The sequence below is a fragment of the Indicator indicator genome, chromosome 1, assembly GCF_027791375.1.
Source record: "Indicator indicator isolate 239-I01 chromosome 1, UM_Iind_1.1, whole genome shotgun sequence".
NCBI lineage: Eukaryota > Metazoa > Chordata > Aves > Piciformes > Indicatoridae > Indicator > Indicator indicator.
Window position 1 is genome coordinate 115,756,476 of NC_072010.1, and position 14,279 is coordinate 115,770,754.

Sequence of the window (14,279 nt, forward strand, 5' to 3'; positions counted from 1 at the left end):
TCAAAGAAGCAAACTAATCTACTGATAGTTTTCCATTTAGGTGCAAGCTTTCTGTTAAGTAAGTTTAAATTTTATGGGACTTTAAAGCAGAAATCTCCATGTTTAGTATACAGATCTTTTTATAACATTTAATGATGTGTCCAAACTGTTCAAAGTTCATTAAAACACACAAAATTCTGTATTACACAAAAAAATAAACTGCACAGAAATCATATATCAAAAAACCTATTGTTCAAAATGCAAACCTCCTTTACCAACTGAGAACGCAATTGCAAAATTATAGCAATTGTAAAGGAAATTAATCCATAGATAAGATCAAAATGAAAACACTTATCTAAAATAGATTCAATTTCTGACCTGATGATAATGCCGAACAATTTGTTAGTGTTGTGGATCTAGCTTTTCCATTCCTTTCAAAAGGAGCCAGGCATGCAGAATCAGAGGATTCACCAGAAGAATTATGGTTGTAATTGCTAGCATTCGTTTTATGGCTTGCAACACAGGCAGCTCTGCTTGAGGTAGGTTGAGTAAAAGAATGTTCCTGCTCAGATTCAATTTTTGCCTGAGACTTCAATGGTTTCTGCTTCATATTTCTAATGGAAGGGGAAAGAAGTAAAAACAACACAGATTGTAAAACTAAGAAATAACAGCAATTATGTATTTTAACAATACTTTTCTCTGAAGGCTTAAGTAACTATAAGACTAAGCTAAGGGATTTTAAATTTACAGAGAGCCTGTTAGATTTGTTAAGCTAATATGATGTGGAAAAAATTCAACTCTGACAAGGATAAGCATTAAGTACTTTCATTAGAATAACAATCTATACATCTAATAAAGTTATACAACAGGAGACATTATTTTTCTGATCTGAGGAACAAAGTTGTTAACACTGAATGCCTTCTAGATAGCAAAATCTTCTCACTGTTTACTGGGAAATTGCAACAGCAGCCTCAATTTCTGTTCAGTTCCGAGTCTCTCATTAATTGCATGTAAACTACTAATAGTATTCCACAATAAACTAAGTTTCAAAGGCACAAAGAAGGTGTGTCATTAAAGCAAGCTTGTTGTCTTTAGGGTACTTTGGCACTAAGGCACTTTGTAGAGAAACACACTGATTCCATTTTTCCTTTCTATACATGGCAGAATGCTACATGCAGTCCTGATAAAGAACTTACTTTCACATTTATAACTACTTGCTTCCTTACAGTCATAGGCTTTCAGATAATCATCTAGGCATGTAAGATGCATATGGTCTTTTTGCTTTCCAAACACTCTCCCTAAATAGCCCTAAAATTCAGTCCAGCTGAGTAGCACTAACTTGTAAACAAGTCACGTATGAGCAGAAGCATCATTTCAAAGGAAAAGTTCTGCTGTCCTGATGTGTTTCTTTATTTCTCTGGGAAGAAATGAGAACCAAAGGAATACTCCTCCCAGTTAAGTTTGAAGCTGATTTACAGGTCTGACTGTAATGTAATCCCACATGTATGCATAATAGATTTTGAAAACGTAGAAGTAATCCACTGAAATGTTAAGAGAAAAAAGCCATACCTGGCAAACAAATGTAATTTTTCTTTTTTTCCTTAAAACTCTTATTTCTGTCCTTGCACTGCCAGAGGAGGAAGGCTGGACAGTAGCAAAAAGGTGTAAGCTCAACACCAATTCACCATGTTTAGCTTTTGTATTTTGTCTCATTTCATCCCATATGCAAACTAAGAATACACGAGTTGATCGTGTCAACCAGCAGTTATGTCAAAAACTTATTTTTCTGAAAAAAAAAGTCTGTCTTGCTACCAAGAGACTGCTATAGTAAATGAAAATTTCTGTAACTTCCGTAGAACTGACTGACTTTATGTGACAAAACATGAGTAATATATACACAGCTTTATAATCTTAGCAATATATACAGTGAGTAAATATTTGATCATTCCTCATATTTCAGTCACATTAAATACTGACTTCCTGACGGAAACACTTCATAAATAATTTAAATTAAAAAGAAGCCAAAAATCCCTTTCCTAGTCACGGTTTTATACTACCAACCCCCCCCCCCCAAGGTTTTTGGCATATCTTTTATACTGAGACAGAAAGTCTCACTGGAGTTAGCTATTTCATAACCAGATTGTTCTCCTCTTCATAGATTAAACATGACAGTCAATATGAGTACTAGTCAGCTGTGATACATCATCATAATTTAGTTACCTGAGCATCTTGGTAGGATGCTGCACAGAGCTTTGATTCTGAACTCTTCTAGTATACCTCTGGTTTCTTCGTAGTTTTTCATTCTGTTTCTGACCATTTTTGAAATCTGAAACAATTCTTCTTATTTTCTCTTCAAATAGTGCTGACAATCTCAAGGTCATACTATAAATCTAGGTAAGGAAGTGGCTTATGTTAAAAAAAGGAACCTTTCATCCAAGTAGATAATTTCTAAAATTAAAAAAACGTAAAGAAAAAAGAAACAGAAAAAGCAGAGCACACAATCCTATGCAACATTAGATAAACAAGAACTGAACATACTAATTATTTTTGCAATACTTCTCCCCACTATCTGTTCAACCAGCAGCTTTATCAAAAGTACTGGTAAACAAACTAATTGCAAATTAACACCTTATTTAATTAAGACAAGCATAACCCCTAATTCCAAAATAACACCTCACTCTGTTACGACCTCCCTCTACTATTAACAGTTACCTTTGATTTTTTGTTTGGAGTATAAGATTTTGCATTACTAAATATTAGTCTTATATCTTTGCACAGTTCCATTGGAGTGTCATAATTTCCAGCTTCCAGGGTTTCTTTCACTGTACCAAAGTCCATTGGAGTGTCTATAATATGTCTGTAATCCTAAAGAGAATGTATGAAAAATAGACTGAATAAGGTATAACGAAGAAGAACATTTTTGAATTTTATTTCTATAATTTAAGGGTAACTAAGATGATCACAGATCAGCTTAACCATCTGCTGAAAACAGAAGCATCTACCATAACAGACAGCAGTGGTAATTGATTTAGTCTCCACTACACTATCCCATACAAACTTTTGCTCATTTTCAAGGAGGCCATGAGCATTTCTGAAGGATCATGAGTTTATAGAATGTCACATGCTTGTATGTGCGGATTCCCAGTTTCAGTTCTCTTGAGTTTCCTCAGTGAAAATTACCCAGTGACTGTAACACACAAGTTAATTGTTTTTATTGTTTATCAGAATGATAAATGAGTGCTGTAAATCATCATGTAAGCCTTTCCCTGATGCATTTTATTATGACAAACAAACTGGTCTGGTTTAAAAACCAAAACCACATCAAAATGCCTCAATCTTTCTCTCCTGTTAATGAGCTTCAGAGAACCTCAAGTTGTTTTTAAAACCTGAAGTGAGACCCAAACTCAATACGTGAAGTTCACATGAAAACAGTGCATGCTTGTTAAGTTCTTTTCCTTCAAAGTTTGTTTGACTTATAGACAAAATGAGACGGAAGATTTAGCAAAAATAGCATGAACAGATAAGAGAAGGAAGAAATCAAATTCATAGCATAGGCTCAGTAAATCAGTTTTGTACAATGTCTCTTGAGTGACTAGTTTTAATTAATTTTAGATAAACCTGTGTGTTCTTATTTGTAAGGGACAGTAAGAAAGCAAGTAAAAAAAGATTTCGAGTGATTTCAACCCAAATTTGAGGTATCAGGATATTTGCAGACACCACCACTGATCTGTAACTGTTTTGTGATGTTATCTTGAAGCAGCAGAGCATGCAGCCCCTAGTTCTAATCACCAGGCAAAGCAAATTTCTTTCAGTGGTTTGGGACTAAAGCCATGAAGAGAATAAACAACTCCAAGAGCAATATGGAAAGCTTACTGTGGTACCGAATGTTAAGAGAAAAAGAAAAGGCCAAAATTATGTCTTACATAGTGAAGATGAACAACTTACAGGATATTGATCCAAATCAACAGGCTGCCTGAAAGGTTCAGAATCTTCACATTGGAAAATTAAATTCACCAATTCCATACACTGCTTCTTCCAACAGTTTTCATCATAGCCAGTTTTCACGCTTTTTCCTTTTTTTAAGCCACGTCCCTTATGAAAAAAGTTAGAAAAAAGAAGTGTTACTGAAATATAGCAAGAAAACTAAACCTATTAATCTGTCTGGAATTATTTCTGTAGCAGAAATAAATGTACTTCCGAACATACCATTTTTATAACAAAATGGGCACTCATCTACTAGCAGATTTTTTCCTAATCTTCATTAATAAACTGTGACAAATTATAAAATCTTCTTTAACAATCTTTCAGTTTTTAGATACTAAAATACTAAGGCACAGACAATCTAGCTTCTAATATAAAATTATTTGCAAAACATTTAAATAATATCCATCACTTAGAATATTTTTTTCAAATATCTCATTTTGAAGAATGCTTTCACTTCAGTATCATACATGTAACTGAGAACTGCTACACTGAAGAGAACTGTTATTAAACCTGTAAGATTTTCCTAGACAACTATACAGAACAAGGATAGAAGCACAATAAAAGCAAAGACCTAGTTAGGCAAAGCTTTTATTTCCTTAATGTCATTAGGGGAAAAAAAAAAAAATCTGCTCTATGATTGTTTAAAAAAGAAAAAAAAAAAATAGGTATGACTCCTCACAGAATTTCAATGTCTCTTAACCAATCTTCATACCAGACCTGATTTGGATATGTATGGTAAAGGTTAGTCAACTCACTTTTCTTCTTCTATATGATGTTCTTGGAAGACATTTTTCATCATCCTGCACAAAACAGAATCAATCATCTTAAAAATTATTTATGAAATGATAGGTAATAGGTGCTCAAAGTGTTATCAGATGTGATACTACAGTAAAAATAGATTTTCATTCTAATTTCTTTCATAGGGCACAATATGGAGCACAGCAGTGGAAAGACATGGAAAGCAAGATCACGACTGAAAATTCCCAACACCAACTCTGGTCCTTAATACAAAGCAAAAACTGTTACCAGAAACTGCAATAAGAAGATACTCATCAGCTTTGATTCTCAATGATGAAAGATCAGTAATTCAATTCACTGATAATGAAGTGTCAGAAAACATTTTGATTTTTGCTTTCCTTGAATTTAGGAAAAGACATCCTGTGACCAAGTCACTTTTGGTAAAAAGAGATACATTACAATATGGAAGTACTAAGGTGATGCAGAAACAGCCAGATGAACTAAAACAACTCAATGTAATTTCTCCATATTAAACTGCAAGGGAAGCAATTACTTTGCGACTTTATGATGAAGTTAATAAATGTCAAATTAGACATCAAAAACGAAGAAGACATCAGGTTGGGCAGCTGTGAATAGACTAGAGTAATAAATATATAGCACAATATATAGTACTTCAGATAACATTCATGGCATAACAGCAGCACATGTCTGCCTCTAACAGATGTAAGATAAATGCACTTTATTAAATTCTCAATGAGACCTGCAAATCTGATGCATGATTCATATTGTGCTATACAGAAATTGAGAGACAAAGCATCACTGCCATAGTTATACAAATTGTCAGTTTCTAGCATTTATGACTATATGAATGACAGCTTTGACCTTAGAAATAACCAGATGCATATAGTTAAAATGACAGTGAAAAAACAACTATTCATGTACTCTTGAAATATTAATATTACATTACTGATCACTAACATGCTTCAGAAATACAGTACCACTCATAAAACATGGAATAATTCTTTCTAGTTGATAGCACACAGTACAAAATGTATATTCGTTAAACACTGACAGCTTAAGACTAATTTAATAAAGCATCTCCTCATATCAATCCCCACATTCATAATATATTCCATATTTATGCTAGCTATATAGATCTATAAATACATACAAACATTTACATAAAAATAAATGAGCAATATTACAAAAAAAAAAAATTGAAGGCTGATGGTATTTTTTTACCACCATAAATTACTGGAATTATCCACAAAAAAAGCTTACCAGATCAGTATCAAGATAATCTTGTTCATCATCTGTTGTGCTACATAGTTCAAAAATGTTTGTACAGTCCTCATCACTGGAATGCAATTAAGTCTGTTACTGGAGTTGCACAATGTAGCTGTCATTTCCTAGATTAAACCTAGCCACAACCAAAAACTACACATAAAGTGAAAGACAGTAACTAAGAGTTAAATGAAATATGAAAATGACAAGATGATTATAATATTAACAAAGTAACATGTCTGAAAGACTGCTATACTGTGCATTTCAGAGGAGGTGAAGGGAGAAGGGTAAAATTAGCATTAGGGGTTTGAGAGGAGCTTTCACATTCGATCTACCTGAAGAAATACTGCCTGCACTAACATCTTTTAAAAATAAACCTTTCAACTGAACTAAGTCAGACAAACTGCAGCAGGAACTTCTAGACATCTGCTAGATAGCACAGAATTTACTTTATAGGTTGAGCTACTTTCATGCCAAACGACATTTTGATTCTATAAATACCAATGAATGCTACTAAGGAAAAAGTTAAAATGCCTCTATGCCGAACATTTAATTTTGCCAGTTAAAATAAAAGACTCAAAATGAGTTATACAACTGCCCTGCAGTATACTGAAAAAGAGTAAAAAAAAAAAAAGAAAAAAAAGAAAATCAAAAGAAGTAGGATTCACAAAGGGATCTTAACATGCTTATATTCTCCCATTGCTTAAAAGCATAAGTATTCAAGCACTACTTAGATTTCAATGCCACTTACTTGATGAACTTTAAAAGCTGGGTAGTTATCTTTTTTGCAGCTCTAGCAATAGCGCTCCCAGGTTCATTGAAGGTTCTAGCATTGCTTTCAATGTATCTTACTTCCCAAACCAATGCAGAGATTCTCCTTAAAATTAAAAAATACCACACCTTTAATACTAAGCTAAAAAGCTTAAAAACTGCAAAACATGTATCTCAGTAATTTTGTGCCCACATTAGGTAAAGATGGATGTTCTCTGTTTTAAGTCTCATTAGACCAGTCTCAAACCTTTCATTCACATAGAAAACTGAAGTATGTATATGTATGCACACACAGAGACAGACACATACTCAACAATGAACACCTTTGTTCACTCATTTCCACCTCATTGTTGATAATTCATCTTCAGAAAGCCTGTCAAATTCTAGCACACTTGAATTTCACTCTTAAAATTCAGTTAATAGAGCTAACCAAGTAAGTACTAGCATTTCTTACCACTAAATTACAAAATATCACTGAAGTAATGCTGAGGATTGTTGATTCCCTGGATTCTTCATTCATTTTTTTAAAAAGGCTCACATCTGATCTTATTCAAAATGAGGGAAAAAGTACCACAACAGTACTGAAAACAATCAGAATTCGCTTGTTACAAACTATAGTGTAGTATCTTGATAATTCTTAACAAACACAAGACACAAGCTATTAAAGAAGAATGACAAGAAGCTTAGTCTAATTAAATTTTTGAAGACATCTCAGCTATCTTCTTCTCTGTCTTCCCTCAAATACCTTTGAGGCCACATGACCAGTCAAAACAGTGTCCTCTGCAAGACAACAGATTTTTAGAAACTGCTGCAGATGAGAATTTTAACTTGATAGACATGAGCTACTATGACTGTTATTTCATTGCTATCATTCATTTTTCCAGTTCCTTGTAGTTACGAAGTAGTTACCTCAAGCTTGCACCTCTTGACATACAAAATTTCAAACTAATTTCCCAAGACATAGATTAAGTCTTAAGTAAGAGGAAAACAACTATTAATGTCTTTTCACTATATTTATAGACACATTGAATCCAAGTCCAGATGAAGAACATAATTTCATTTCTTTTAGAGCTATAGATACATGACACATTGAGCTAATCAGAGCTTTATCATCACTACACTTCAGGTTTTTACACATTTCCTTACCCTAAGTTTTTAACACTTAAAATACTGGTGGTAATATTTAATGTTTTACTTCTGCGTTTAAGCCCATTTTTGAAAGTAGTAAGTGCTTAAAAGCTTAACTTTCTTTAAGTTCAGAAGTAGCTGAAGTCGAGCACTTCAAAATCTGAATTGTCTTCAGCACTGAAGTAACTTCATTTTTAAAAAAATAATTACTAATTTCAAATAGCAAATTCCTTAAAGACTGTTAGTGTAACTCTGAAAACAGTACTAATGTAGGCAGAAATCATTTTCTTTAAACATAATAAAATTAATAGGACACTGCAGTTGTTAATCATCAGAGCCCTGCTTCAAAACACTTGCGATATTGAATTCAGGTACTGGACTATTGGCTTTCAAAATGTTTGTGAAACAGACTAATTGCTCTTCTTACTCAAAAAAGTTTAGATCTTCGAGCAGACAAACTCAAGACCAAATTGCCCTTGTTTCTATTGCTAGTACTAACCTGTAGAATCGGTTAACCAGTCTTGTCCGAATAGTGTTCAGGTCTGTTGGATAAGCAATCACGGTACAGTACTTGGGATATGTACACAGGTCAACTGGACCAGCAAAAGCTGCTGAAATGTCTGTTAAGAAACAGCAAGATTAAACTTCTTCAAGGCCTGTATGCATATGACAATTGAGCCAGGTGTTAACTGCTATGTGTAATTATTCTTGATAAAACCAGTTATGCATAAACCCAAAGATCTCAGTACAGACAGCAAGAACTGCACATAAAAAAAATATATGAATGTTTACAGTACTTTTATCATTGGGAATTTTTAAAGGATGTAATGGATATTCCAGAAACTTGTTTATAAATGTAACATTATGAGAAAACTACCTAAAGCTTAGATTACATGCTCACCAAGAGTCAGAAGCTGATCAATACCACTGATAATCCGTTCACATGCTTCATCACGAGATTTCATCCCCCACTCTCCTTCTTGGGGTTTATATAGTAGCTTCTCCACTTCATCGAAAGTCACAGAAACACTAGCTCCCAATTCCTCAGGCTGATCAACTGAAGAGTAATAGAAATTAGGAAAGGGTAAGAGGTGGGAAGGCAAAACAAGATAAAATGTTAAGTACTCTATTAAACACTCAAATGCTTGTAACTGACAAAAAAACCTCTTGCCTTAAAGTGGAGTTTGATACCAAAACTACAAGGAAAAGCACATGAAAATGCATACCACAGCAAAGATACCATGTATTCATCTCTGAATTTCCAGAAGACTCTTTTTACTCTTTATCTAAGCACTACACCTAAAGAGGACTTAAACTCAGATAAGATGTTTATATGCTTTCATTTTAATGTAGAACCTAAACTTCACAGGATTGTAACTTAGTTTAATAAATTAATTGTGTCCCCAGCCTTCAAACATGTGCAAGGTAGGCAATACACTTTGTGACATCTTTCCTGGTATTAACAGTAGTGGTCTTTTGCACATTTAGAAAAAACAGTATTTGTTTTGACATGGCAGATTGCTCATTTCAGAGCAGTAAGAAGTAGTACAAATATAACACTGTAATGTATGGTTCCGTGCAAAGAATCATGCTTCCAGAGACCAGTGCAATCTCACCAGAGCAGAATGATCGAGTAGATAATTTATTTCCAATGGATGTCTTTCCCTGTCAACTCTACAAACTGTTTTTAGTACATCCGCATTTTCTGCACTTTAATTATTTTTGAACTTGGTTCCTCTTTTCATTTGAACACTTCAGAAGGAACAAGCATGTCAAGGTTCCTGAGCAGACACTGCAGGTTGGCAAGATCATTTCTTTGGACTGATTAGAATAACTAGAATTAGTAGATAGTATAAGCATGTAGGCTTACACCTAGAAAATAACAGCAAGAATTTCCATTAGCATCCAAGAGACTGTCCATTAAAAATGAAAGCAAGAAAGAGGACAGGGTCCTTGCAAGTGTTACAATGATTGCAATCCAAAGAATCTGTTGCATACAAATTCTAAAATATATTTCAGCTACAATTACTCTAGAGAAAAAAAAACAAACCCAAACAGGCTTTAGTGGTGGATCTTGTAGGAGTGGCAAACACAAGATAAAATTTCAGTTTGATCTACAAGTCATTTGGTTGAAGAAAGAATAACAAAGCAAAGGTTTAACCCTTGTCTTATACTGTATCAGTAATGTAACAATGCTTTCTATAAATGCATAAAAACTTTCTGGTAAGAGGTTTACTTCCCTACAGATTGTCATGTTCTGCCTGGAAAGAAAGTATGTAAATAAGGAGTTCTGGATTGTTTTCAGAAAATTTTTGTTCTTCCCTGTGCCAAGTGGCTACTGTGGGGCTTCTCCTTGATACTCTCTGAGGATGTTCTCAGTTCTTTGTCCACAAAAGACACACTAGTGTTTATCTTTTTTAATGTGTGCCTCTTCTCATTTTTCCTATGATAAAGTTGTAGTACCTTAGACCAATCAAATCTTAAATTCTTAACATATCAAAGTAACAACTTATTAGAACAAAGGAGTTACATTTTGTCTCTGATATAGCCAGCATATGAGGACTCACACATGTAATACAATCCAGATTTAAATTGGCATCTGTAGGATGTCTCTGTCATTGCATTGCCAGTGTAGTAATTTCAAGAATTATAGTTCCTTTATGCTATCAAACTTAAGTGGTGGAGAACACTATTTATATATCAATGCATAAGAAGTCATAACTAATGCAGTGATATAAACAGCAACTTAAATCATAGTGTATCAATTGTATCCATTCAAAAGAAATGGTTAAGAAAATAAATCCTGACTTAAGCTCACCTGCAAGGCTTGTGTGCCTCTAACAACAAAACAACTGTCTCTCAGTGACATGTATGGGAAGCATTAACCAATTCACAATGAGCAAGAAAAGCTTCCCTATGTCAGAAGATGCCAGATGGTGGTGGTGGGAAAAAGGAATGTTTCAATTAAATCTGTGTGTGCGCAAAACAAAAATCCTACTGATTACTTGCTTTCTATAGACTAAAATGTTTAAAATATCAACTTTACATTTTGATTTCAGACTCTTTTGCAGAATTTGTCATCACAAAGTATGACTGAAGCAGCCAGCAAACACTTCAAAGATTACACAAACAGGTGGCTACTGAGAACACCCACATCTGTACAGTAAACCTAGAATCAAAGAATGGCTTAGGTTGAAAGTGAGCTTAGAGATCATCGACTTCAACCTCTGCCATGGGCAGGGACACTTCTCAACCAGACTCAGTTGCTCAAGGCTTCATCCAACCTGGCCTTAAACAGCTCCAGGGAGGAGGCAACCACAGTGTCCCTGGGCAGCCTATTCCAGAGTCCCACCACCCTTCATGCTAACATTCAGTCTAAACCTACTCTACCTCAGCTTAAAACCACTCCCTCTAGTCCTATTGCAAGACAAACCTTTATGAAAAGTCCCTCTCTAGTCTTCCTGTAGGATCCCTTCAGGTACTGTATTTAAGAAAACTTGTATTCAAGAAACTCATATTTAAAAATACCAAACCAAACCAAACAGTGTAAGCCTTTTTGGTGTCTGTGAAACAAGCTAACTCCTAGCAAAGGTACAGAAAATTAGTATCTTTTTGACAGCTTATTCAGTAACTATTCTCTCAGCATTTCACAAACTTTCCTCCCTCCATCCAGCTGGTACTAACATGCACTGAAAACTGAGCATGACAAACCAGGAATCCAACTGTCTCACATTCACAGTTAATTTGGATTCGATTACTAAACTTTATAGAGACTAAACCCAGCAATTTATTCAGTAAGGATTTGCTGACTAGAAATTATTTTATTCTTCCTTCACACTCTTTTTTATTCTTCCTTCACACTCTTTTTTATTCTTCCTTCACACTCTTATATCACAATGTATTCCAAAAAACTAGTTTTTTGAAACTTGATATGCTTTTGAAACTAAACACTTGGAAGTAGCAGGTTTTACTGCATAAGCAAGAGATACACATTTAAACTATTTCCTTCAAAATTGCTGTGGAAGATGCAAAGGAAAGAATATAGGTATTTACAAAGTGTTTCAACAAACCTGAAGCAAGACTGTCTTTAGGAACTTTCTTGCCTAAATGCACAAAAACAACCTGCTGACAATGAATACTGTACTCAGATGGCTTTGGGCAGAGTTGCAAGAAAGATAGGAATCACCCACAGTCCATTACCTGCATGAAACGAAGGAACTGGAAAGAGGAGAACATCATTTTTGCTAAGTAAGATTCTACCTACCATTATCAGGAACTGGTTCCATGTCCCATGGGCTAAGCTTTTCAATTTCACCATTGTCCCATCTGATTCATCAAGATAAAAAAAGAACAAACGACAAAACCAATAATAATTTAAAGTTATCTTGACTCAGAAGTATTCCCTCCAAGCACATTTAAATCACAGTTATTTTTAGTGTTAATAAAATATACCATGTAACAATATAAACATAAACATTAGCTAGCAATCAGCCATCACAGTGTGAAAAGGAAACACTCTTCATAATAACATTTAAATTAAAATTGTGCTCCTGATTTTGGCCATATGCAAATCACCAAATATGAAAATCGGTTCTACAAAGCCTGTAGCAAGTAAGCTGCACAAGAAAAATAGGACATCTGCTTGGAAAAATGAGGTAACACCAAGGAGAAGATGTGAGAAAAAACACACAGGAGAGTGGATTTTTTTTTATCCAATCACACAGTAGCTGTGCAAGTTTCAGGGAAAGGATGTATTTGGTATATTAACATTTCATTTTATAAGACATACCACATTAAGACAAAGAGTAATTATAAGCTGAAGAAACTAAAGTAAGACTAAAGGAAGCAAGGTTAAACAGCTGATACTGACAGTGTGATACTGACAGTGCATCTGCATATTCACTTTGATGCTGAACTATTAGGTATGGATACAATTTTGAGATCTCTCCAAATCTTATCACTTTTGGGCAAATGTTTACGTGTTTGTGTAACACCACAAAATGAATCTTGGTATTTCAAAGATAAGAAATGCTTGACTGGATCAGTTTAACATCCCACTAGTCCAGCTAGACTAGTAATTTGTACCTTCACAACTATTACCAGGAGATGCTATATATGAAGACTGTATGATCCTGCTACAAATCCATTTTATTCACACTTCCAGTGTTCATGGTCTTTATATTCTGTTTGCAAATACTTCCCACTTTGTTCCCTTTTGTATCTGTTTTTGTCTAATACCTTTTCGAGCCTGCTAATACTGCTTCCACAGCCTCCCGAGTACATTTGTTGCCAAAGTTCACAACCCGATGTTAAAAAACAAATCAAACCAAAACACAACCAAACTCTTTTAAACAATTCATCTGTAAATTTCAACACAAACCTCTACTTCTGTCATTACAGAATTGGGTGAATAATAACTCTATTCATCTTGCCAGCACTTTTGATATTGTGAACTACGAACACACCCCTTTCACCCTTCTTCCCTTCCACCTGAAGAGTCATTTAGAGTCACTTTGGTTTTTTTCAGACTTAACCCAAAAAGCATCTGGCACACACTCTTCAATATTTTTGCTGCCCTTCCCCATGCCCATCCCAAAGTGATTACATCTCCCTTTAGATGCTGAGACCCAAAACGCATCAAGGCATGAGCACATCCCAGTACTAGAAAGTAGTAAGCAATACTGTTTTGTCCTTTATATCCTTTCTGATGGTGGCCAACATCTTGTTTTTCATAGCTGCCCCAAGTTCTTAACATATTCACATTGTGCTAGACTAGCAACTGGAAACCATCAAGAAGTGATAATGTAAGCAGTAAACCCATTTGAACAATTGACAATTGACATTCTCACATCAATAAGCCAGCTATGTAAGAGGCAACCCACACTACTAACAAGGGAATTGTAAAATCTTTTTTATACTTACTTAACACTGTAACATTGAAAGTGACTATCTGGATACTGAGGCTGATAAGGTTCTTGACCCAACACCGTTCCAAACCACCATGCATCATCAATAATGGATCGGAACCTATCAGCTAAAGTGAAAAAAGTCTACTCAGATATTCCACTAAGAAAAGGCATTTAACTATGCTTTTTCTACATGCAACTAGAAAAACTTTTGATCAGTGTATTTTTATTTAAAATTCTAAACCAAACAATATTCAATAAAAGATGAAACAACTTGTTATATTTTAGCACTTGTATCTTTTTGGTATAAGTAAGTTTGCAACTTCACTACAAAATAAGGGAACACTAGAGTCTCAATATGCTTTGAACACTGTGTCTCATATCTACGGTAATTGCTCCAAAATACTTCAAACAGCAGTTAGCAGGCTGAAATTTCTAAAGGGCAGAAGGGACATTACCTACAAGAGTGCCAACTGAAGTTATAAGCAA

At 34.5% G+C, this 14,279-nt stretch overlaps 1 protein-coding gene across 1 annotated transcript in view; it reads right to left on the minus strand.

Moving 5' to 3' along the window:
- BRWD1 (bromodomain and WD repeat domain containing 1) overlaps positions 1-14,279 on the minus strand; it is a 54,611-nt gene that overhangs the window by 10,571 nt on the left and 29,761 nt on the right. Inside the window, exons 28-38 of the mRNA XM_054390852.1 lie at positions 13,807-13,918; positions 12,149-12,210; positions 8,786-8,941; positions 8,384-8,504; positions 6,737-6,862; positions 5,983-6,058; positions 4,719-4,763; positions 3,925-4,071; positions 2,692-2,844; positions 2,200-2,369; positions 358-593 (exon numbers count right to left, since the gene is read on the minus strand). Of these exons, the coding sequence (XP_054246827.1) occupies positions 358-593; positions 2,200-2,369; positions 2,692-2,844; positions 3,925-4,071; positions 4,719-4,763; positions 5,983-6,058; positions 6,737-6,862; positions 8,384-8,504; positions 8,786-8,941; positions 12,149-12,210; positions 13,807-13,918 (1,404 nt within the window). The remainder of the gene's footprint in view (positions 1-357; positions 594-2,199; positions 2,370-2,691; positions 2,845-3,924; positions 4,072-4,718; positions 4,764-5,982; positions 6,059-6,736; positions 6,863-8,383; positions 8,505-8,785; positions 8,942-12,148; positions 12,211-13,806; positions 13,919-14,279) is intronic.